This window comes from Dendropsophus ebraccatus, chromosome 13 (genome assembly GCF_027789765.1).
Source record: "Dendropsophus ebraccatus isolate aDenEbr1 chromosome 13, aDenEbr1.pat, whole genome shotgun sequence".
NCBI classification, from domain to species: Eukaryota; Metazoa; Chordata; class Amphibia; order Anura; family Hylidae; genus Dendropsophus; species Dendropsophus ebraccatus.
The window spans coordinates 53,984,061-54,008,524 of record NC_091466.1 but is presented as its reverse complement, the minus strand read 5'-3'; the positions used below and the strand labels follow the sequence as shown (position 1 = coordinate 54,008,524).

General features: G+C 42.9%; 1 protein-coding gene across 3 annotated transcripts in view; it reads right to left on the bottom strand.

Annotated features, from left to right (window-relative positions):
- SMOC1 (SPARC related modular calcium binding 1) overlaps positions 1–20,911 on the bottom strand; it is a 153,081-nt gene extending 132,170 nt beyond the window's left edge. For all 3 annotated transcript variants that reach the window (XM_069951043.1, XM_069951045.1, XM_069951044.1), the window contains exon 1: positions 20,583–20,911. In XM_069951043.1, the coding sequence (XP_069807144.1) occupies positions 20,583–20,681 (99 nt within the window). In that variant the 5' untranslated portion in view covers positions 20,682–20,911. The remainder of the gene's footprint in view (positions 1–20,582) is intronic.
- Positions 20,912–24,464: the final 3,553 nt, after the last annotated feature.

Below are 24,464 nucleotides of genomic sequence, written 5' to 3'. Positions count from 1 at the left end.
GGACTGAAAAACCACTGGGCCCAGCAAGCTCAATGGGGGAGATTTATCAAACATGATGTAAAGTGAAACTGGCCTAGTTCCCCTGAGCAACCATTTAGATTCCACCTTTTATTTTCCAAAGAGTCTGTGAGGAATGAAAGGTGGAATCTGATTGGTTGCTAGGGGCAACTGAGCCAGTTTCACTTTACGCCATGTTTGATAAATCTCCCCCAATGAGTTTCTGTTTGCAGCCTAGTCCTTTTACTGGATTGATGACACCCACATATTAAATATAAAAAAGTGCAAAAAGTTGCTGATGGATGGGGCTGTAACTATGCCAATAACACCACAAATATTCAATATGCCCCCCTTGGTTTTCAACAACGTTTGCTCTACATAACACCACTCAAGGCAGTCAGTCACCTTCAGATGATACAACATAAATGCTCTCCTTCAGATGTACACTGATGGGGGTATGTCACGGTAGATCTGATCCTTCAAGAAACCCTACAACCAAAAGTCACACAAATAGAAAACTGCTACAGTGCCACCTATTTCAGTTTTTTTTTTCCTTACACAAAAATAAATGGTGAGCATTAGAGATGAGCGAACCAGGTTCAGGTTCGAGTCCATTCGTACCTGATCATTCGGCATTTGATTAGCTGGGGCTGCTGAAGTTGGATAAAGCTCTAAGGTTGTCTGGAAAACATGGGTACAGCCAATGACTATATCCATGTATTCCACATAGCCTTAGGGCTTTATCCAACTTCAGCAGCCACCGCTAATCAAATGCCGAACTATCGGGTTCGGATGGACTCGAGCATGCTCCAGGTTCGCTCATCTCTAGCGAGCATATCTTAAGTGTTCATTGTCCGATTTATGTCTCATTTGGTGCAAAAGAAAGCCCTCTGAAATGGGGATGTTTAATTTTGCGAACCCTGTGAGTTTGCAGAGGCAGGAATTACACAGCTTTCTGTAAAAAAAAAAAAAAAAAAAAATATATATATATATATATATATATATATATATATATATATATATATATATATAATGTGTGTGTGTGTATATATAATATATATATGCCATCTCTGTAGATACTTTAGAGTTTGTAAAATTGGCGGGGAGCTTGAGTAACTAGAACTGTTACCTGCTCTCTTCCATCTTGCCCAGCATGCGTTCCCCTACGTGCGGAATCCCGTGGTATAACATCAGTCAGCCATACATGGGACCCAGCTGTCAGCTGATCCACACATGCAGGTTTATAGGGTAGTTGGGAATGGGAATGATAGCTGAGTGTGCATAGTTTTACTTCAATAGAACAAGGGAGATAAGCCACTCATACACCTCTGGTAGTGATTATGTTGAGGAGGAACCGAGGATCATTCCTTTAAGAGCACACCTCCGCAATACTGGCAGGATAGGCCAACATATATGTAATTAGGAGGATATTTAGGCTAGGCCTGCATGGCAAATATATTTCGTAGCCAAAGGTCACCTGTTAGCTTGCAGCTACCAAAAATAATTGTCATTACAAAGTGCATGATCCTGGATGGGTTTCTGACACTTTTTGCAGATGTAGGCTCCAAATTGATGAATTAAGATTGTAAGTGCCAATGGGGACAGGGACCAGTTTATGCAATGATGAGCTCTGTACTGTGTCGTGGAATATGTTGGTGCTATATAAATAAAGAATTAAATCCATCTTAATCCAACAAAACATCCTCCACTCGCATATTGAAGGGGACAAAAAGAGAAAGCAGGTGTTTCTAGGACCCCCTCTAAGGTCACCAGATGTCTAGAAAAAAAATAGAAACTGAACTGAATGTGTCCATCAGTGAGACATGGCAAGAAAACAAATCACAGGCATCTTTACACTTACTTTCCTGTGACCTGGGATCATTATTTACCTTGTGAAAAAGAGACAGCGACTTCCAGGGTCTGTCTCTTTTCACACCATAAAAACAACAAAAACAAAGCAAACTGCTCTTTCCAGCCTCCAGACATCAATGGTAAAGAGGATATTCCAGGGCATGTGGTGGTGGTGGTGGTGATCTCTTTGCTTCTAAAGCAGTATAATATTTTTTGATTTTAGAAATCAAATGGTAATCCAAAAATTCAACCCAAGGCTTTCTGTTTGGTATATGGCAAATCTCCACTGAGTAATTGTCCAGTTGTTCATGCTAACCAGGTAAGGTTAAAGAGGATGTACCACCAGGTACATCCTCTTTAACCTGAAGCCACGGATCGAACGGCGCCAGCACAGGGAAGCTGGTGCCGCGGTCCGTTTTTCGGACCGAAGCCCGGTTCCTGTGCACGGTGCCGTTCTATACACCGGAACCGGCCGGGCCGCCCCCAGTGGGAGGGAATTCCCTCCCCTCTATGACGCGGCTCCATTCATTCTAAGGCCATGACGCGGCTCCATTCATTACTAGGCCAAATTCACTAAGACGCACACACCTCTTTGTGAACTCAGCCGGCGCCCAATGTACCAAATCTACACCTAGCCACGCCTCCACCACTCCAGTCACTGATTGGCTGAGCAGCCAGTCAATCAGCCGGGTCAGGCCTTTTCGATCAGTCAATATGGACTAAAATGTCTTCCAAATGATTGTTTATCAGACGATTGTTTGTCCAAGGGTGGGTCAACCATAAACCTACTTTATCTACTATATATATATATACAGTGGCGCCTTGGATTACGAGCATAATTTGTTCTGGGACCGTGCTTGTAATCCAAATCCACTCTTAAACCAAAGCAAATTTTCCCATAAGAAATCATTCAAATGCAAACAATTGGTTCCGCACCCCAAAAATAATGATTTATTATTCTGAGTAACATGTAAAACAAATGAAACAAACATTCAGAAACAGCAGAATATGTGATATTATAAGTTACTGTACAGTAATAGAGAGGATGGGAAACACAAGGACTGACAGAGACTGCAGGGAGCATGAAGGAATGAGCAGGGCATTTGTGGGCACAGTATAGCAGCACTCTCTGTCCGGAGAGAGAGGGATTACAGCTATCAAGAGATTACCTCCAGAGTCCTGTCCCCTGATGCAAGCTCCAGCCTGAAGTTGATCTGCTATGATTTGGAAGGTGAGAGAGTCTTTCTGGGTCAGAGTACAGTGCTGTAGACCCCGCTATGCAGACCATGCCCCTCCCCCACTCCCCCTCCCACCCATAACAGGGAGCTCTTAAACCAAAGCAATGCTCTTAAACCAGGTCACAATTTTGAAAAACTGTGAGCTCTTAAACCAAAACGCTCTTAAACCAAGTTACTCTTAAACCAAGGTACCATTTTATATATATATATATTTAAGGCCACCTTCTAACCTTCACGGCACAATTTATAGTACCCATCTATATGTGCGGCAATGTAGAATTAGGGTGGTATTACACTGGAGGATTTTTCAGCAATTAACGACATACGAGCTCAAACGGCCGCCATGACAAATGATCTTAAATCGTTCACCCTATTACACAGGATGATGATCGTTACTTACGGTCGTTTTTGCGCTCGTCCTTTCCTGGCTGATGATGATAATAATAATTTTTATTTATATTCCGCAGCACTTTACAATCCCTGGCTGATAGACCAGGGAAAGACTAAACAAGGTGTTATTACACCGAGCGGTGTTTGAACGATTTGTGAACGATCAACAATGAAAATAGATCCAGATTCTATCAAACGATCAGCGATTTCCTGCTATTACGCCAAACAATTATCGTTTAAATCGGAACGATCTAACAATTTTTCAAGCGATAATCGTCCCGTGTAATACGGCCCTTATCCTGGTGCCTATATTTTCAGTTATCTGAGTTCAGTGATAGTTGGCTGAACCTTCTGACTCAATTGATTATCTTACATCAACAATATAGTAATGTATAAATCAGAATTATTAATGTCAAGGAAGCAACAAGGTACGTCTTTCTTATATCTGTGCCCATCAGAGTAAGGCTTGTGTCCAGACGTGTTCCTGGGAAGAGGTTAGGCACATTCCTCAAGATTGGAAGTATTGTTGGTACGCAGACCTGGACTTCATCCACAGAGAACATTGTGCTTGGTGTGGCATGTTTATTACCAGGGGGTATTAATGTGTGTATGTTATCTGTGATAAAAGAGGAAGAGTGTGGGGGAGATGTTCTACCATATCCTGTCTCAGAAGAGGGGGAAGGGAGAGGTAATGAGCCCCACGGGAGGGGGGGGGGGGGATCCCATCAGGTACTGGCTGCAGACAAGGTTATGAACTTTCTCTAGAAGACGGGTGAAGTGGATACAAGGAAGGCTATCTAATAGAGGTGATACTGCCCAGATATTCTGTGCCATACAATGTGCAATTAATTTTTGCAAAAGATGATCCCTGGTAGTCCCTGATAGTGTCCTATAAATGGAGTTTAGATGCAATGGCCACTTAATATATGCAATATGACGAATAACCAATTTTAGAATACATTGAATAAATGTTTCTGTATAATTCAAGATTTTCTATGATATGATTACTATTAGGAGAGCTCATAATTGTCCATTTTATCTTGCCTTAAAGGAGAAGTCTGGCAAAAAATTTTTATTAAAGTATTGTATTGTCGCCCAAAAGTTATACAAATCACCAATATACACTTATTACGGGAAATGCTTATAAGGTGCTTTTTTCCCTGCACTTACTACTGTATCAAGGCTTCACTTCCTGGATAACATGGTGATGTCACTTCCTGGATAACATGGTGATGTCACGACTCAACTCCCAGAGCTGTGCGGGCTGTGGCTGCTGGAGAGGATGATGGCAGAGGGACACTGAGGGACACAGGGCACTGAAGTGACACTGAGCATCCCCCTGCCATCATCCTCTCCAGCAGCCACAACCCGCACAGCTCTGGGAGTCGGGTCGTGACATCACCATGTTATCCAGGAAGTGAAGCCTTGATACAGTAGTAAGTGCAGAGAAAAAAATCACTTTATAAGCTTTTCCCTCAATAAGTGTATATTGGGGATTTGTATAACTTTTGGGGGGCAATACAATACTTTAATAAAAATTTTCGCCGAACTTCTAAATAAGGAGATGATATTAACAAAAACTTGAAAAGTTTTCATCGGTCAGGATCTCACTGCTGAGACCCCCACAGATCAGGGGAAATGAGCCGGGAGATGTGCACAGGCTCCCAGGCTCGCAGTGATCTCATCCAGGTGGCTATATTATAAGTCTAAGGGGCCATTGGATGGAGCTGATTGACAGCAGGTAAATGAAGCATGCTACTGTGTGCTTCTTCCTGCTTGTTCTCTTCAGCAGAGACACTCTGACCAATCAGAATTTTTGTTGTATATCAGTGATAGGTTGACATATTTTCTTAATGACACATACTCTTTGCCATGCCACATTTGTTGGAAGTCTTATAAATGTCAATGTTTCCCACACCAAGTGCACAGTAATGCGCCTTGTGATAATGTCCCACACATAATATACTGTATGTCAGGGGAATGGCACCATGACTGTAGAACCAGGTCTCTTTCCTGTACGTAGTTTGTTTAGGTGCATGGACGCTCCCTTACACAGCACAGTTACATCATCTAACATCAAAGTTTAAAACCTAGGCCCAAATTTATCAAGCTTTGCAAAATACAAACTGCCCACATACTTCCAATCAAAAATCTCGAGTAGTACGAGTACTTATCAACTGCTGTATGTCCTGCAGGAAGTGGTGTATTTTTTTCAGTCTTACCCAGTGTTCTCTGCCGCCACCTCTGTCCGAGACAGGCTGTTTCTATAGGGATTTGCTACTGCTCTGGACAGTCCTGACATGGCAATTGAGAACACTATGTTAGGGTGGGTTCATACTGAGGAATTCTCGAGGATAATATCCGCGAAATTCCGCTGTCTGTCCACGCGCACAGTCACACGCCTTTCTGCCGGCTCCATAGACACCATTCTATGGGCCGGCGTGTTCCGCTATCCGCGGAAAGAAGTGACATGTCACATGGTGGCGGTGGGGGAAAGGGGTTATCTCTTTAATTTTGCAGTGTTGGAGGAAGTATGTTTGGGGTTAGAGGGCACTCATAAAACGTCTGCACTGTGTGGTTCACTACCTCAAGCAATAATCTCTTAATTTTTTATAACACTAGTTAGAAATTTAAAATTAGAATCTAGTCCCTGAGGTTGACATTTTTTTTGTCTTTACTAGTTTTTACATGTGAATCCCTATGTGCCTCTTTGTCGGGCCTGACGACATAAAAGATATCTATTGTTTTTGGCCTTTGAAAAATGTTCTGCCACTTCCTTGATGTTTACATAGTGCCTGATGTTACAGAATGGCTCCAACGAAAACACTTTATATGAGCAGCATAAGGGAGCCAAAACATACACCGGTGCAGGGGACAAAGTGCTATCCAACACTGATGAAGATGGGGTGTAGTGGTTTTTGCTTTTTTTTTGCAAATGGTCAATTGTGAAGTAAAAAATATTTGCTTTGCATGTGAAATACGGATTTTCTTTGCTAAAGCGGAACTGTTTTCAAAACCCGAGAATCCAGGTGTCTGCTAATATATTCTGGGTTTTTTTTGACAGAATAGATGGATGATTTTCTTTTTTCTGACTAACAAAACAGTGACAGGATAAAAAGTTTTTCTTATAATTGGCTAGTATAGGGATCTGCCAACGGGTCTCTCCAACTTATTATTGGGCTGTGCTCCATTCCCCTTTGTCCCTACATAGTATAACCTCTATAGTGTCCACAGAAACAAGGATCCCTACTTTCCTAGTACTCCGACCCCTGTATTATAAGTATTATTGGAATTTACAGTGCTCAAATGATCTGATAGTAATGCTACATCCTATGGATATGGATTATTATTCTTCTTTATTATGGTTTCAAACTCCATAAGGCCTTATTCACACAAAGGCATAGGAATACATCTATAGTATGGTCCCAAACTATGGCTATACTATGGATGTCTTGTAGTCAGGAAATCGAATTACACTTAGGCCTCTTTCATGCATTCATGATCAGTGGAAAATCATCTTTATTTTCATCTGTAATTGCATCCATTTCTGTATCCGTAAAATGGGAACAGTACTAGTTTAACTTAAATTTGATCCATGTTTTTTTTACGGATGTCAAAAATTTGAATCCCATAGACTTCTATTGGTAATCCGTACGGCAATTACAATCCGGACTAAAATCAAAATTAACACGGACTGTGCGAATAGCCCAATATAAATCAATGCGCACTAAGTTGAACCGTCATTACTGGTCCACAATTACGGACGTGTGAATAGGGCCTAAGCAAATTAGATGAGAATACTGATGAAATGTAGATACAATAAGGATTGAAGATGGGTTAAAGACCTATTTGCCTTCCTCATGAATAATCCGATCACCCTGCTGGTCCTAAATCCCTGCTATGCCAAGCACTGACTGAGGCCGGATATTCTACAGTCAGTGAATGCAGGAAAATTAAGAACAAAGTATTCTTACCCGTCCTTGTGCTGCTCCTGGGTCTCGTTGACAGCCCCCAGTGTCCTGCAGCTGCAACGTCACCCAGCAGAGCGACTGCCCAATGGTCCTGCACCCATCTTCTTCCATCCAAATATAACCTCCCTTTTAAGGAGTATAAAGTCATTTTTTATTTAATATAAAATATCTATATTGGTGTAAGCTGCTAAACCTGTTTATATATTTATTTTCCACCCTGCAAGAACTTTGAATTTTTATTGATTTCTTTCTTATTTTTTTTATTTTTTTTTTATGAAATATCACTTTATTATTTTATTGTTTAGGACACTGAGCCCAAAGCCTGAAGATGCCTGGTTGCAGTTAGAACTCCTGAGAAAAGGTTAGTGCTTTGATATATAATATAATATAGTATAGTATAATATAATGTATAAAATATAGTATAGTATAAATATATTATATATAGTATAAAGTCTAAGAAAAAAGATCCAATTTTGATTTGTGCAGTGGGATGTTTTACTTTATATTTCATCATATTAGTTATAATACCTAAAAATAAAGTGCCAAAGTGGGCTTCCAGTACAAGGTATAAAATCAGCTTTTGCTCTATTCACTTTACATGCGTATCTTTGCTTAGCAGGTATCCAGTTTGTCTTTAGCGTGAAGGAGTTGTCTGGTTTGGAAGAAATATTGTTAAGCACCATACTAGGAGAAGCTGACAGAGGATCTCTAAAGGACTACCTCTCACCCGGCATGTCTGCTTTACATAGAGGTGGGTAATGCTACATTTTTACAGGTTGGTGCTGCAGGGATAGTGAATACCTGCTGCAAGAATCCCCGCCGTAAGACCTTTATTTAAAGTGTATGATAATAGGACCAGGGCACCATACTTTCTATCACACAACTTGCACTAGTATCTCTCCAGGTTGGTGTCAGAAGGGACGGATAAGTAGAAAATGGAGGTATACTTCAAAGTGAATCTGTACTGGATATTGTATAGGATAGGGTATATCTGCTTTGGCGAGTATTTTATTAACAAGACCTTACCATTCCCTTTTGAATAGAGTGTGTCATCACATAGTCTGACATTAGCATTGGACGCTGTCAGACCAGGTAAGGGCACTACCCAAAGGCAAAGAAAATGTCAAGTTGTCAATCTTTTTATAGATTTCCGGAAGTTCCAGGAGATTAATTTCACAGGAGTTACAAGTTTTTCCTAAATCAGACTCCATGAGAGGTATAGCTTAACAAAAAGTTGCTGTCTCGCAAGTAACTGTAAAATAGTGTCGCTCTGCAACCCAAAAGTGACCATAACCACAACCCCACAGTTAAAAGGAATCCATCTGAGGTGCTCACTATCTCACTGGTGGCGCCCTCCTTTCTTTGAACGGCCGCCCGGTTCCCACGCAGGGTGCCGGTCTGTTACCGAGCACTGGTCCGCCCCAGAGCACTGAGGGTCCGCCGCTGACCCCTAGTCTGACGATCTCCCCTCCCCTCTGTGATGTGGCTCTGTTGATTCTAATTGAGCCGCATCACGAAGGGAGGTTTGGCTCACTAGGGGCTGGCAGGCCTGTCCCCAGTGCTCCGGGGCGGATCGGTGCTTGGTAACAGACTAGCGCCATGCGTGGGAACTGGGTGACGGGTCAAAAAAAGGACCTTGTCACAAGCACCCCCCGTGTCGACACCAGTCTTTTCATGTAAAAAAACTAAATTGGTATACCTAGTGGTACATTCGCTGAAAAACAGCACGCATTGTTATATCATAGGTACTGCTATGAATTCTGCTATATACCCTTTAACTTAGTGATAGTTATGTATTATGCAAGACTATGGGGGAGATTTATCAAACATGGTGTAAAGTGAAACTGGCTCAGTTGCCCCTAGCAACCAATCAGATTCCACCTTTCATTTTCCAAGTGTCTGTGAGGAATGAAAGGTGGAATCTGATTGGTTGCTAGGGGCAACTGAGCCGGTTTCACTTTACACCATGTTTGATAAATCTCCCCCATATGTCCTATTAGTTTCTAATGGGTCTCAAAATGTGTATTATTCAATATTGCAGAATCCAACGCTACCTCTTGACAACAACTTTAGCTTAGCTTAATAGCATCACAAGATATAGCTAAACCAAAGAATTCATAAAGAGAAACTATCAGCAGTATAGAGGCAGCGCACAGGGTGCTGAGGATAATTTTCTAAACTTGATCCTCAGCACCATTTTCAGGAGCTTTGTAGTTTATCAGCTGGGTACGTGACTACCGTGCACTGATCCGTCCCAGTCGACCTGCCTCTTCTAATGAATATTTTGCCGGCGCTCTGCAGTGATGTCACTCCATATGCATATTCATTATAAGGGGTGGCAGCAGTCCTGGTGGCTTGCTACTGAGCAGGCATTTCCTTATGTCAAAAGAAGAACAAAAAGAATGAAAGGGGTACACAATGTTCCTTTAATTCTCATGTAAATTTCCCCTTCTACAGATGCCCTTACCCATAGGATCACCTCTACCAGCAATAAACCAGAACCACAGGGCAGCAATAAATACTTTTCTACCAGAGATAAACCAGAAACATAGTGCATCAATATTTCTCCACCTGTAGTAAACACTGCAGAGCAGAAACAAATCCTGCTCCACTGCAATAAATGCTGCTCCACCTGTAGTAAACACCGCAGTGCAGAAATAAATCCTGCTCCACTGCAATAAATGCTGCTCCACCTGTAGTAAACACCGCAGTGCAGAAATAAATCCTGCTCCACTGCAATAAATGCTGCTCCACCTGCAGTACAGACCGCAGTGCAGAAATAAATCCTGCTGCACTGCAATAAATGCTGCTCCACCTGTAGTAAACACCGCAGTGCAGAAATAAATCCTGCTGCACTGCAATAAATGCTGCTCCACCTGTAGTAAACCAACACTGCAGGGCAGAAAAAAATCCTGCTTCACTCGTAGTAAACTAACACTGCAAGGCAGAAATAAATCCTGCTTCACCTGTAGTAGCGGAGCAGCCACTGAGGACAGAACATAGGGCCAATAGTTTTCAATAACCCCGTTCACATGTCCATAGGCGGCATGGTTCGCGATCTTCAATGTAGTGCAGCTTCAATGTGAAGCACAGAGCACTACTGGCACATGTTTCATAGTGCAAGTTGAAGGTCCGCGGTCACAGGCTGCGCTTCAAATCGGGCTTAACACTGCAGTGCAGCAAAGCATACTGATCCACCTGTGGTAACCCATCACTACAGTGCAGAATTCCTGTTCCCATCTTCACCCATCTGGCAGTTTGAACCCCTTCCAACTCCCTCCACACTAATAGCAACACTACCTCCCCTTCCAGTGGCAGCTCTACTCTCCTCTTCCCCCATACCACTTTCCCTATTAACATCCCAAGGACAGGGTTGTCCTTGGTCTTCTGCAGCTCAATAGCCCCATCCCCTGCAATAAGTTAGGGAGAGAAGCACTCAGCTATGTGCTTCACCCAGATTGTTCTAATGATTGGCGGGTGGGCTGAACAAATGACAGGGACACTTTAATAGCATATAGTAAAAGAAATCCTTATTACTGGGAACACATTGTATGACCGTAACCACTTCCATCTACTTATTTTCAAAAAATAAAGCATGTCATGAGTTAAGGATTAGTCATCTTCTCTGTCTTCATGCCTAATAAATTCTGGAGCTCTGATTTTCCAATAGAGACAAGTCTGTTAGGATTTTGCAACGAAGTGTATGATTGGGATGGAAAAACAAGCAAAGGTGCTGTGCGACTTGTATTGGGCCATGTGCATGTAAGTGTGTGTACAATAGCTAACATGATAAATTAAAATAAAAATGTCAGGAGACTGTCAATCTGTTTTACACATTAGCTCCTGGCAAATATAAAACTGTTGAAGCATAAGCGAGCGATTGTTCTCACAAACGTCTGAACCTAAAGCAAGGAGACCAGTCAAAATACACCAATATATTCCAGGCCACTTGTACGAATGCTTTGCCTCATTGAATTTCTTGCAAATATTCCCTTTTTTTCGTGCTCCCTGCTTACCCTCTTGTCTTATTATGACATCATTCTTCTGTATAAGACCTTGTACCGCTTAGATATTCAGTTTGATTACATATATAGTATATCTAACTTGTGATCTCAAGTGATCAGCTTATTTGTACTCCTTAGCTGTTCTTCTTAAAGGGGCTATCTGTTGTTTTCAAAATTGAGGGTCTATCCTCCAGAAAAAGGCCTTGTTACGCAGCCCAAGGTGATCCCATTTATTGGCTTGGTAATTGTGCAGCCTTGTGCAGATCTTGTGATCATTTGTACTGCCCTTAAAACGACTCTGTACCCACAATCTGACCCCCCCCCCCAAACCGCTTGTACCTTCGGATAGCTGTTTTTAATCCAAGATCTGTCCTGGGGTCCGTTTGGCAGGTGATACAGTTATTGTCCTAAAAAACAACTTTTGAACTTACAGCCCCATGCCCTACGGGAGTATCTGTGCCCTAACTTTGCACCACCCGTCCCTCCTCCCCACCCTCTTCATCATTAGGAATGCGCCAGGCAGATTGTCTCCTATTCATCTGCTGTGTAAATACTGAACATGGGCTGGATTGTTAAGCAGCTGTGCAATGTTCAGCATAGAGAAAATGTTCCAGTGGCATTCCTAATGATAAGGAGGGTGGGGAGGAGATACGGAGGGGTGGTACAAAGTTAGGGCACAGATACTACCATAGGGCACGGGCTGCAAGTTTAAAAGTTGTTTTTTAGGACAATAACTGCATCACCTGCTGAACGGACCCCAGGATAGATCTTGGATTAAAAGCAGCTATCCAAAGGTACAAGTGGTTTGGGGGGTCAGATTGTGGGTACAGAGTCGCTTTAAAGGGGTTATCCAGTGCTTCAAAAACATGGTCACTTTCTTCCACAGACAGTCTCCAGTTCAGGTGTGGTTTGCAATTAAGCTCCATTCACTTCAATGGAACGAAGTTGCAAAACCTGCACCCAAACTGGAGACAAGAGTGGTGTTGTCTTTAGAAGATAGTCGCCATGTTTTTGTACCACTGGATAACCCCTTTAATTTTAAAGGGAAACTGACAGGGCATATATGCATAAAGACGTGCTGACAGTTACCAGTTCTATTTATACCTGTATATCACTAATCTTTTGGATTATGTTTGTAAAAAACTCTTGAGGCAGTGTCGCTGTGATACTGCTGGCACCAACTCTGTTCTCCGACCACTGCTCAGTCACCAGGCCTGAATGATTGACAGCTGTTTCATCCTTACTCCATATTTGGAGGTGGGAAGAACTTTTTTTTACCTATTATGGGACCATTTTTTCCCATGCTACCCATCTTAAACGGAATCTGTCACTAGTTTATGCTGCCTTAATTGTCTTGCTGCAATTTTCTGAAGGAGAAATATTTAGTCCTTAAAGTTAGAGCAACAAGTTTTTGCCTGGTGTTGATAATTCCATACATATTTGTCAGTGCCTAGAGGTCCCCATACACTTTAGACAGTTGGTCCTGTTGAATTGCACCAGTTTGGACAACTATTGCCTCCTGTTCCCTCCTGACTCCATCGCAGTCTGCAGAGAGAAGGGTTGGGCATTTTTAATTTCAACTGCCTGACCATTGTTCTAAGAGAAATAAGCTGCTGCCAGAAGAATTTTAGCTTTGAATTTTAGCTTTGCTTTAGCTTTGGCTGTCCAGACATGATGGGAATTGTAATTTTGCATCAGCTGAAGGGCTGACTGTTCCCCATCCCTGGTCGAAATCCTAGGTATCACAGCTAAGGAGCAAATGGCTTTGGTCACCAATCCAGCTTGTCCCTCCCTTGACTACATATACATACTGATAATTTGGCTACATAATGTAAGCTGTGCAGTGTGGTTCGGCGATGGATGCCCTGCACGACTGCTGCACCTGTGCTGTGATGTAGTATTCATTCTGGTGCTGGCGCAGTGGGCATTTCAAGACATGGCCTCCATTCTGGCCCACCATGGCCCATGCATGACAGTTGTGCAGGATTTGTTGGTATAAGCCGTGCCCTGCATGCTGCTAAATATACAAAAGGGACTTGTATAATTATGCAGAGGCATTGCGGGCCTAGGGCACAAGGCACCCTAAATCTTTGCAGCATTAAAGGACAACTATAAGCAGGTTTGTGCATACGAAGCTGCTGATAGTTCCCAGTAGCCACCTACCTTCTCTATCCATTACCACTCTTGTGATCATTCTGGTCTATTACAATGACTGATTAGCAGGAGCAAGAGAGCGCTCCTCTTGCTATCAGCGATGTAACATGTGATGACAGTGAGCGGATAAGAGCAGGGGTGGGGCCACAGGGAGCTGCCTGGTGACCGTTAAATTGTCCGGGCAGCCCATAGAAGATAACAGCGGTCTACTGCCACTTCTACTATTGCGTGCAGAACATTGCTATACGGATCTTTGTTAGTTCAGCATATTGAAAGACATTGAAAGACAGCGATCATTGCCTTTTTATTACACAAAGCGATTATTGGCCAAATTTGGCTCATGTAATAGGGCCCTAAAGTCCCTCCATTTTTGAGAAATTTGATCCTATAAAAATATGTAAATGAGCTCCTTTAGAGCCCTGGGGGGGGGGGGGGGGGGGGGGGGAGTGTTTCTTTGCCCCCTCAGTTTGCTCTGCCGCCTCCATTGATTACTCCTACTGATGCATATTCCAGTAGTAGTTCCGGAAGACCTGCTTGTTCCTTTTTTGAATATGCATAGGTAAGCACAAGCATCTGAGGTGGTGGTGGGTTGAACGGTGCACTGGGGGAAGGACCCCCAGTGCTCCAAAAGACCTAATTTCAGTATTTTTACTGGATCAAATTTTTTTTATTTTTTTTTAGCATTGGATAAAAGAGGTAGGGGGCTACCAGGAACTATTAGCAGGTTTGTATGCACTTTGCTTTAAAGAGATGCAGGTGCGTAACTACCACTGTAGCAACCATAGAGGCTGCTATGGGGTCTACTGCATCCGGGGGCCCCTTGGCCCACTACTGCAATACACTGGGCCCCCTGAGTGATCATTTCAAGCACCAGGTGGCCAAGTGGGTCTCCCGGGTTTTGCAAATGTCCCTTTAACTGCAAGCACTCCTGATGAGCACTAGCAGTTATGACTAGACTTAATGGCTTAGTGGTCAGTCAGAAAGGAAGGGGGGCCCAATCAAAAGTTTGCTATGGGGCCCAGCCATTTCTAGTTACGCCACTGAAGAGATGGGTTTCAGCTTTCCCAGGTAGAGATACAAAAGCTTCATTAAGATGGATATACAGGTGCCACCAGTTCATATGATGCTTATTGGTTATTGGTTGTCTCATTAGGGACGATTGGCGAAGTTTGGTGCAAATGGACAGAAAAAGTAACACACACGCAAAAAAAAGACTGCCAAATACACAAGAGAAATCAGACACATAATAAATCTATCGGCATGAGAAACTAGAATCCTAATTAGGGATGGTCCGAACCTCGGCAGCAGATTCCCACTGTCTGCCCGCTCCGTGGAGCGGGCGGATCCAGCGGGAGTAACGCCCTGAAAACTGGGATACAGCCTATGGCTATGGCTGTATCCCAGTTTTCCAGGCGGTCCTCCCGCTGGATCCGCCCGCTCCACGGAGCGGGCTGACAGCGGGAATCATTACCGAGGGTTCGGGTTCGTACGAACCCGAACCGAACTCGGTTCGGACCATCCCTAACCCTAATATGTCAGCATTTTGTAAATGTCCGATCTATGGGGAAAGTAGTGAGACAGCAAGTATTTACCATCGATTCTAAGTGCGTCCAATAGTTTGTATCATGACATGGTATTCAGAAAACGGAAATAAACTGCGATTCTCATGTAATTGTATCAATATCATATCAGTATTGTGCCATAAGCTAAGCTCTACGAAATCTGTGTAAATGATGATCCAGTAGAGGATTGCACATCTAGTACACAGAGACATCACACCTCATAAAGCGCTTACAATACACAGTGTGTGGTATGTACAGTCAGCTGCCGGGCAGAGCGCGAGCCTGGAGCAAGATTAAACCAAGATTGTGCAATGAACAGCAAACAATTCCCATTTTATTAAAGAGTCTAGCCGCCCTAAAACCAATAAATAGTCCTGACGCTCTATCTGATTTACACTGGAGACACATTTACTGGACACAACAATACAATGGTGATCAGATGCTCCAAGATGGCCCTAAAGTCTTTCCCACTGAGCAGAGAGGCATGAGCATGGCAGCGTTTACAGCAGGAGATGATCAAAGTTCTGGATCCAGTTAGGGATTACTAAGATCCCGGGCCAGCCAAATACGTCTCTTTCGGCCTAATCCTCGTGTCGCTGCAAGCTTACAGCACAGGACACAGGGATTGTTTTCCAAGTCTAAGATGAATTCTTCTTATGTGTCGACCTTCCTTCCAAATCTTATTATCCGCTATGATTAAGCATGAAGCACTTGGTTTAAGATGGAAAAATATGAATAAGACTCTTCCAAGGCTTAATCTTAATATAAAACAGGAAGAAAATGTTCAGAGCTGCCCGGAACAAGGGATTTCCGAGGCAGTCCAAAAGGTTAGGACTGACCCCTTACACTTAACTTCGATATCTTTCCGACAACAACCCGCGTCCGTTACAGGTCTGAGAGGCGGAGGTATGAGTATTTGGTTGGTGGGGTCCTCACAAATGGCACTGGGAGTTCTCTCTTCTATGACTATATATATCACCACAGCAGCATATGGCAGGAATTGGAATATAGAATTTGGAATAACTGTGTCTGTAAGCTAATGCATCTTAAATTATATAATTAAAGGGAAGTCCAGCGCGGGAGGGGGGTGTCAAAGATTCCTTACTGGCAGGGGTCGGGGGGAAATAAAAAATCCCATATGTTTATCGCTCCTGGAGCCTGCGCTTCACAGCATCATGGAGCTCCTGGACTCCGCTCTATGTCATCTGCTCCTGGCTTCAGGGTACGTCACGACCCAGGCTCCATGTCACAGACGGGTGGGATTTTGCCCGCTCAGCCAATCAATGACTGCTGCAGTGTCCCACCCCAGTCACTGACTAGCTGAGTGGGGCATCTGTTAGTCGGGTGGTGACATTGCTGGAGGGAAGTTTAGAAGACAGCCGGAGGGGTCCAGGAGCTGGAAACAGCATCAGGACAGGTGACTTTCTTTTTTATTACTCTCCACCCCCTGCCCGTACTAAATTTTTGCCCCCTCCCCCCCGGCAGACTTCCCCTTTAAGCTACTTATTTTCATTAAACCCTGGGTGGTGCAGTGTTATTTTATCTCTGTTTATTTGCTATCTTTGTATTCTCTACTTATTTATGATAGCATATCTATATTTATCTATTGTGTAGACTATTGGATCTACGTGTTTTGAACTGGAAACAGTCACTGCCAGACACCTCACCGTACACATTAGGGGACCGACCTGTCCTGGTCAAAAGGACATGTTCAGTCCGCACATATCCTGTGTGGATGTTTGTCAGGATAGCATTCCTAGATGAGAGGACGCGGTACCAAGTAACAATCGTGTGCAGGCGGCGACACCATACACACATATAATGTCTAATAGCTGAACAATGTTGCTGCACTCATGTACTGATGTACACAGGTGATGATCGTGAACTGGTTCCCACCCTCTCTCATCTCAGAATGTATACTTACAGGGGTTATCCAGGTTCAGAAAAACATATCCACTTTCTTCCAAAAAAAAAAAAAAAGCATGGCTCTCATCTACAGTTTGGGTGTGGTTTTCAGCTCAGTTCCATTAAAGTGATTGAAGCTTAATTGCAATACCACACTGTGGACAGGGGTGGTGATATTTTTGCAAGAATGGGACTGTGCTTTTTCGAATCCTGGATAACCCCTTTAAGAGATGAGCTGAGAGTGAAAGGGAAGCACTAAAAAGCAAAGGAGATAATACACCACCATCTTTGCTCCCTGGACAACCCCTTTAGGCCCCAATAATAGTTCTGTACATTGCTACCTCTCTGGGCAGTATGTTGACCTTGTTGGTAGGCAGCGCTTGGGCCTAAGGCAAACTCTGCATTGCATATAACGGTATTATCCTGTTCCTGTGGGCCTTATCCCCAGATTTGTCTGTATGGGGCTCCCCTGAACAACCACCGACAGATGATACTAAGGGATAAGTGTTTAGAGATCCTTACTAGGAAAAGATGCTAATCTGGATGATGACTCCAGGGGTGCTATATAAACAGCAGGACATAGATAATAGAGGGTGCTATATAAAGGATTATTCCCATCTTATACAGTGATGACATATTACTAGATATGCCATTACTTTATTATCTCTGGGATCCCCATTGAATCTGAGAATGAATTAGCCTCTAACCCATAGCTCCCGTTGCAACTCCTTGCAGCCCCCTGCTATTTGTCTCAGCAAGACCTGCCCACTCACCCAATGACTGGCCAAGATGGGAAGCTGCTGTGGCCAGTGATTGGCTGAGCAGGCAGGTCCTGCCCCACCATCTTGTCCCTGAAGCAGGAAGAAGGGACACGCAGAACGGGGACCAGAAGGAACCCCTACAGCAGTTGTAGAGGGACCAGGTAGCTAAGTATCTTTTCTTTCTTCCTTACACCAACCCCAGCAGCATATTTTTGTGCTGGAATACCCCTTTAAGTATACCTGTGCTCCAATGCCCGATTGCCAAGTGCCACTATAATGGGGCTGTGACATCATAGTGGCCACTTTATTCCGCACTTACTATCCTGGTCTATGGTAGGGGAAGATGCAGAGAAAAACTAGAATTCTGGCCATTTGTACACTGTAGTGTAATTGGTATATATATATATATATATATATATATATATATATATAATACACACACACACACGTCCGGTACACATGCTCTGTAATAAGCTGAAACATATAAAGTAGGCATATCCACTCGGACAATGGTGAGAATCACCAGACTGTGGGTTGTGCCATAAGGTGCTCCAGTAATAAGTGATTGCTGATCTCTCTACAATAACTTAATGATAATAGTATGTCAGTATTTCACTGGTCAGAGAATGCACTAGTCATGATAATGTTATGTGGGTTTTCCATATGGGAAAACCATTTGGACTGTTGCATAGCTTTCATGTGGTCTGACTGCGAATGTCATGGCATCTTGGTGAAAGCTTCATGTCTATGGCTGCCTATAGGCTGGGGCTCCACCATAAACTACAATGGGCCCAATGTTGTAATGTAACCTTGCTGGGGGTCACACTATAATATTAATATAATTATATAATAATATAATATAATTTTCATAAATTCTTTGCATTGATATACAGCTTCCAAAATATCTCATACCACTTTACATGCTCTTTTTTCCATGCAACCACATAGTATATGAGACTTACTAACACCATCACAATAACTCTTATGTAACATATTGTCCTAGCCCTATGGGATCTCTTTGATTCACCTAGCTATTGCTATAGCTTTATGTTTGAATTGTGTTGTGCTATACTTTTATAATAGGGTGGAAATGATGAGTGTTTTGGACCTTGTGCACAATGCATCACTACTAGGACTACAGCTAAATTTGTTATGATGCACGGTTTGGCAGTTTTTTTTCTTGTTTTTGTTTTTTTTTTAAATAGAAGAATATGGGTTAACTTTGTTATCCTAATGCTGCAATGAATGATATAACACATGTCCATATGGGCAGATTCCACAATAGACTAAGGCAGATGCCCATACTGGTGTCCTTCTCTTTTCTGCCATTACTTGCTTCTACAAGGTTTTGGTAGAAAAAAAAGTTGTAAAATGACAGCTTCAGTCCAACCCTACAATAAGTGCTTTATCATTGAGATTATCAATGATTGTCACCTACAGATACCTCCTCACTCCTACACTGATTATGTTAAAGGGGCACTCCACCAAAAGTTTTTTTCTTTTAAATAAGTTGGTGGCAGAAAGTGCCAGAGATTTGTAATTTACTTCTATTAAAAAATTAAGTCTTCCAGTACTTTTCAGCTGCTGTATGTCCTGCAGGAAGTGGTGTATTCTCTTCAGTCTGACACAGTGCTCTCTGCTGCCACCTCTGTCCGTCCGTGAGCAACAGCAACTCCCCATAGAAAACCTCTCCTGCTTTGCAGACTATAAAGAATATGTCACTTCCTGCAGGACATACAGCAGCTTATAAGTACTTTGAAAGACGTGAATGACAAATCTCAGGCACTTTCTGACACCAGTTGATTTAAAAGAAGTGATACACAGTATGGGTATGAATATAAGTGCGTGTGTATCTATCTATCTAGATGTATGTGTGTGTGTGTGTGTGTGTGTGTGTGTGTGTGTGTATATATATATATATATATATATATATATATATATATATATATATATATATATATATATATATAATAAATCAACCAAACCACAGAGCAATGTAATACAATATAGCATTTGTTCTCCAACCTGTGGCTCACCAGCTGTAGCAAACTACAAGGCTGTCTAGGTATGATGGGGGTTGTAGTTTTGCAACAGCTGAAGAGTCACAGGTTGGTGAACACTGTTGTACAGGGTCAGATTCGGACAAAGACACCAACATGGAAGTAAGTGATCAATGTTAGAAAAATACCCCTAAATATCACATTTAAAGATGAAGGAAACAATAGCGCAGGTTTCTAAGTCCCCACTTGTAGATACCACAGTGCAGGATTTAACATCCCATTGATATTTATGGTTTTGACCTGAAACCAAAATGTTGCTAGTCTTTGCCTGTCTTCGTACTTTGACAGCAACTTTGCATTGTTTAACATTTTCATACTCTGTACAGATGTAGCAGAGCTGGAGCTGTCAAGGTAGCGTTTCACAATGTGATATTACATAGCACCTACTAATACTCTTGCCTCAGAGCCGTATCCCAGTGCACAAAGGAAACTGTTCAATGACACTCGACTCTGACTGTGTTAGTGCCATACAAGTCAACACTTTTGTAAAGAACACTTTCCTAGTTGCTCTTTGCCATTTACTACCTCTCAATTCCATATTCGCAGTATTTTCAAGTTTTGTGCTACCCCCAAGTTCTGATCAGCTGACAAGTATAGAAGCACAGAAATTCTATCTATCTATCTATCTATCTATCTATCTATCTATCTATCTATCTATCTATAATGGATCTTATACAGTGATGTCTTACCCTGGGTCCGGTGCCCCTGTGGTTCAAGGATTGGGTCACATGCTGCAGGACAAGAAGAACTTGTAAAGTGACAATAACGGTAAAACTTCTCTGGATCATTGCGTCTCCTCTTCAAAACAGGTGTAAAAAGTTTATAAAACAGACATAGAAGGGTTAATCTTCTGCTTTTCTGCAATTTTGGAAAAAAAAACTAAGCCAGAATCTAATACTTACAAAAAAAAAATATTAGGAAAAAAAAAAAAATCTTAAGAAAGCAAAGTGGACAAGCACAGATGTCTCTCCTGTGGGTCTTGCCTTGTCCTTTACTGGCAGCAGGTTTAAAGCATTAACACTTCCATTGGGATCCCATTATAAACCCGCCTGAAAAGGGGAGGGCGAGTAGAGGGGGGGGGGGGGTGGTAAATTAGGTCTGACCCCTTCTTTTTTAAGTTGCTTAAATGGTACGACCTTGGGTGTGTTGCTGCCACCTACTGTTCAATAATCGACCGACAAAAGTTTTCATTTCTACGCTGCGTTACCAAACGTGAGATTGGATTTTCTTTATCACTTCTTCTATCCAAAAGTACTTAGACAGCCAAAAGGGATTTAGTTCTATCCTTGAGATAATCTGTATAAGTGCTAGGGTTCCCTTACACGTGGTAATATGGAAGATAATGGAGGCATTATCATCTTTACACCTACAGATTGTTCATTCACTGACGGACACTGTTCCTTAAAAGAGGTTTCAAGTCATTGGCAAGTGTTAGGGTAAAACACACACGATCAGGATGTTTCCCTTCTATTACATTTAGTATTGGAAAAACATCAATGCAAAATTTAAAACTGCAATGCAACCCGATTGTGTGTTTTTCTCCGTATAGTTATCTTTTGGATCAAGAATTGATCAAATTGCTAGACTTTCCCCAAAGTTAGGGTCCTATTACATGGACAGACTACGGCCCTATCATTTTAGTAAACGAGCGTCCATAATCTGGCAGTAAGGGCTGCATGGACATCGTTAGCAATGTCCATGCAGCCCTTGCTCAAACACCTGAAACCTTACCTCTCCTTGCTCCCAGTCTTCTCTCCTGTGATCCACAGCTTCCCGATGCTGGCAGGTCGCTTAGCCAATCACAGGCCAGGACTGCCACAGCCTGTGATTGGCTGAGCAGCCTGTCAGCTGACTGGCTGCTCAGACGTTGCAGCCTCCGGGACCGGGAAGCTCCGGAGCACAGGGGAAAAGAGCGGGAGCAGGGAGAGGAAAGGTATCAGGTGTTTGGGCAATCGTCGGCCGATTATTGCTCCATGTAATAGAGATAACGATCAGCCGATGACAATGATCATCAGCTGATCATTCATTTAGGTTTGGACCTAAAATGGTCAAGCGCCGACCGCGCATCGCTACGTGTAATAGCAATGCGCGGTCAGTGCCTAACTATTTCAGGGACAAACCTAAACAAATGATCAGCCAATCGTTGTCATCGGCTGATCGTTGTCTCTATTACATGGAGCAATAATCGCATGATTCGAATGATTATTGCTCTGTGTAATAGGGCCCTTAGTAAATCCAGGTTACATGAGCTCCATTTCTACACACGTCTGCCTAAGAATCTGCTACTTCTATGATGATCTTAAAGGGGTTATCCAGTGCTACAAAAACATGGCCACTTTTTCTCCTCTCTTGTCTCCAGATTGGGTGGGGTTTAGAACTCAGTTCCATTGAAGTAAATGGAGCTTAAAGGACAAGTGCCATGAAAAACTTTTTCCAGTAATTGAAGCACATTACAAAGTTATATAACTGTGTAATATGCTTCAATCACCTATCTGCCTCCCTTCCCTGTCTTTTCCCCCCTCCACCCCCCCCACCAGGAAGTGTCCTAACTCACACAGACCTAACTACTGTCGTCACCATCACCGTCACCAAGCTCTTCTCTCAGCTCCTTCTCCTGTTACACTAGCCTTCTACCTCCCCTGCCTTGTCAGGTGACTCAGCTTGCTCAGCTCCCATTGGCTGAACAACTGCAAGCCATCACTTGGACTGGGGAGGGGGGGCTGCTGTAACAGGACCTAGAGCAGCCCTCCTGCTGATGACTCATCCTCACAAGAAGGAGCTGCCTGGTGACGGTGACGACAGTAATTAGGTCTGTGTGAGTTAGGACACTTCCTGGTGGGGGGTGGAGGGGGGGGGGAAGACAGGGAAGGGAGGCAGACAGGTGATTGAAGCATATTACACAGTTATATAACTTTGTAATGTGCTTCAATTACTGGGGAAAAGTTTTTCATGGCACTTGTCCTTTAATTGCAAACCACACCTGAACTGGAGACAAGAGAGGAGGAAAAGTGGCCATGTTTTTGTAGCACTGGATAACCCCTTTAAACAATAGTCAGATATAGTGTGTCCATCTATAGGTATGTGAGTAATAATTTTATAATCCAGGGGTAGGGAACCTTGGCTCTCCAGCTGTTGCAACCTTTTAATATGTTACATAGCATTTTGTTGCGCATTTTACTAAACTGTGAAAAACATAGTTACATGGTATGGTTGAAAAAAAAGATGTGTGTCCATAAAGTTCAACCAAGGAAAGGAGAAGATGTGGATGAATTCTATAAATCTATACTATATACACTATATACAGTGGTGCCTTGGATTACGAGCATAATTTGTTTCGGGACCGTGCTTGTAATCCACTCTTAAACCAAAACAAATTTTCCCATAAGAAATCATAGAAATGCAGACAATTGGTTCAACACCCCCAAAAATAATGATTTTATATTCTGAATAACATGTAAAACAGATGAAACAAACATTCAGAAACAGCAGAATATGTGATATTATAAGCTAATATGCAGTGTAGCGATCAGCATGTGTAGTATAATGTAAAGTAAGTGTATAAACCTGAAAAACAGAAGCAGTTTGTAGATACAGGATGGAACTGCAGATCTCCATAATGCAGTAGCGTAGTATAACAGGCTAGAACAGAGAAGCAGGACTGCTGTCAGAGGTCTGTGTGGTCACATGAGAGCAATGGGGGAGGGGGTTGTGTTCAGCAGGGGCCAATCAGGACTGACAGACACTGCAGGGAGCATGAAGGAATGAGCAGGGCAGATGTGGGCACAGTATAGCAGCACTGTCTTGCCGGGCAGAGAAGGGTTACAGCTATGGAGAGATTACCTCCACAGTCCTGTCCCCTGATGTAAGCCCCAGCCTGAAGTGGATCTGCTATGATTTGGAAGGTGAGGGAGACTTTCTGGGTCAGAGTACAGGGCTGTAGACCCCACTATGCAGACTATGCCCCTCCTCCACTCGCCCTCCCACCCAGTACAGGGAGCTCTTACACCAAAGCAATGCTCTTAAACCAAGTCACAATTTTGGAAAACTCTGAGCTCTCCTTCCAAAACGATCTTGACACCCCCATGACTATGTGCAATTCTCCACGCCATCTGCAAGCTTAAAGTGTAGCTGTTGTTTCAAAAAACTTTTGACATATCATAGAGACATACCGAAAGGGCAAAAAGTCCAAGAGCATGTTTCATGGAAATATCCACTGGAAGGCGCACAGTGATATCGCAGGAAGCACACTGGTAGGCCCACAATCCTTCGTAAAGGCACTAAAAACTTGCACAAAGTATCGAAACGTCGCTCTGTTTGTACCCTGGGGTATTAATAAATTGGACTTATACTTGCAAATAGTCACACAGAGTGGCACTGCTGCTGGCTATAAGTACTGGGCAGAGCTCTAGATCTTATAGTATGGGTAACGTGAAGTCTCTAATGTGGGGGTGCTTACTCAATGATGACAGTGTCGTCAGGCAAACTTAAATCCACATCAGTAAAGGAAGAGAAGAGGGCAATCACCGTTCTGCTTGACTTCTTTATTCAAAACACCAACCCCCTCCACAGTG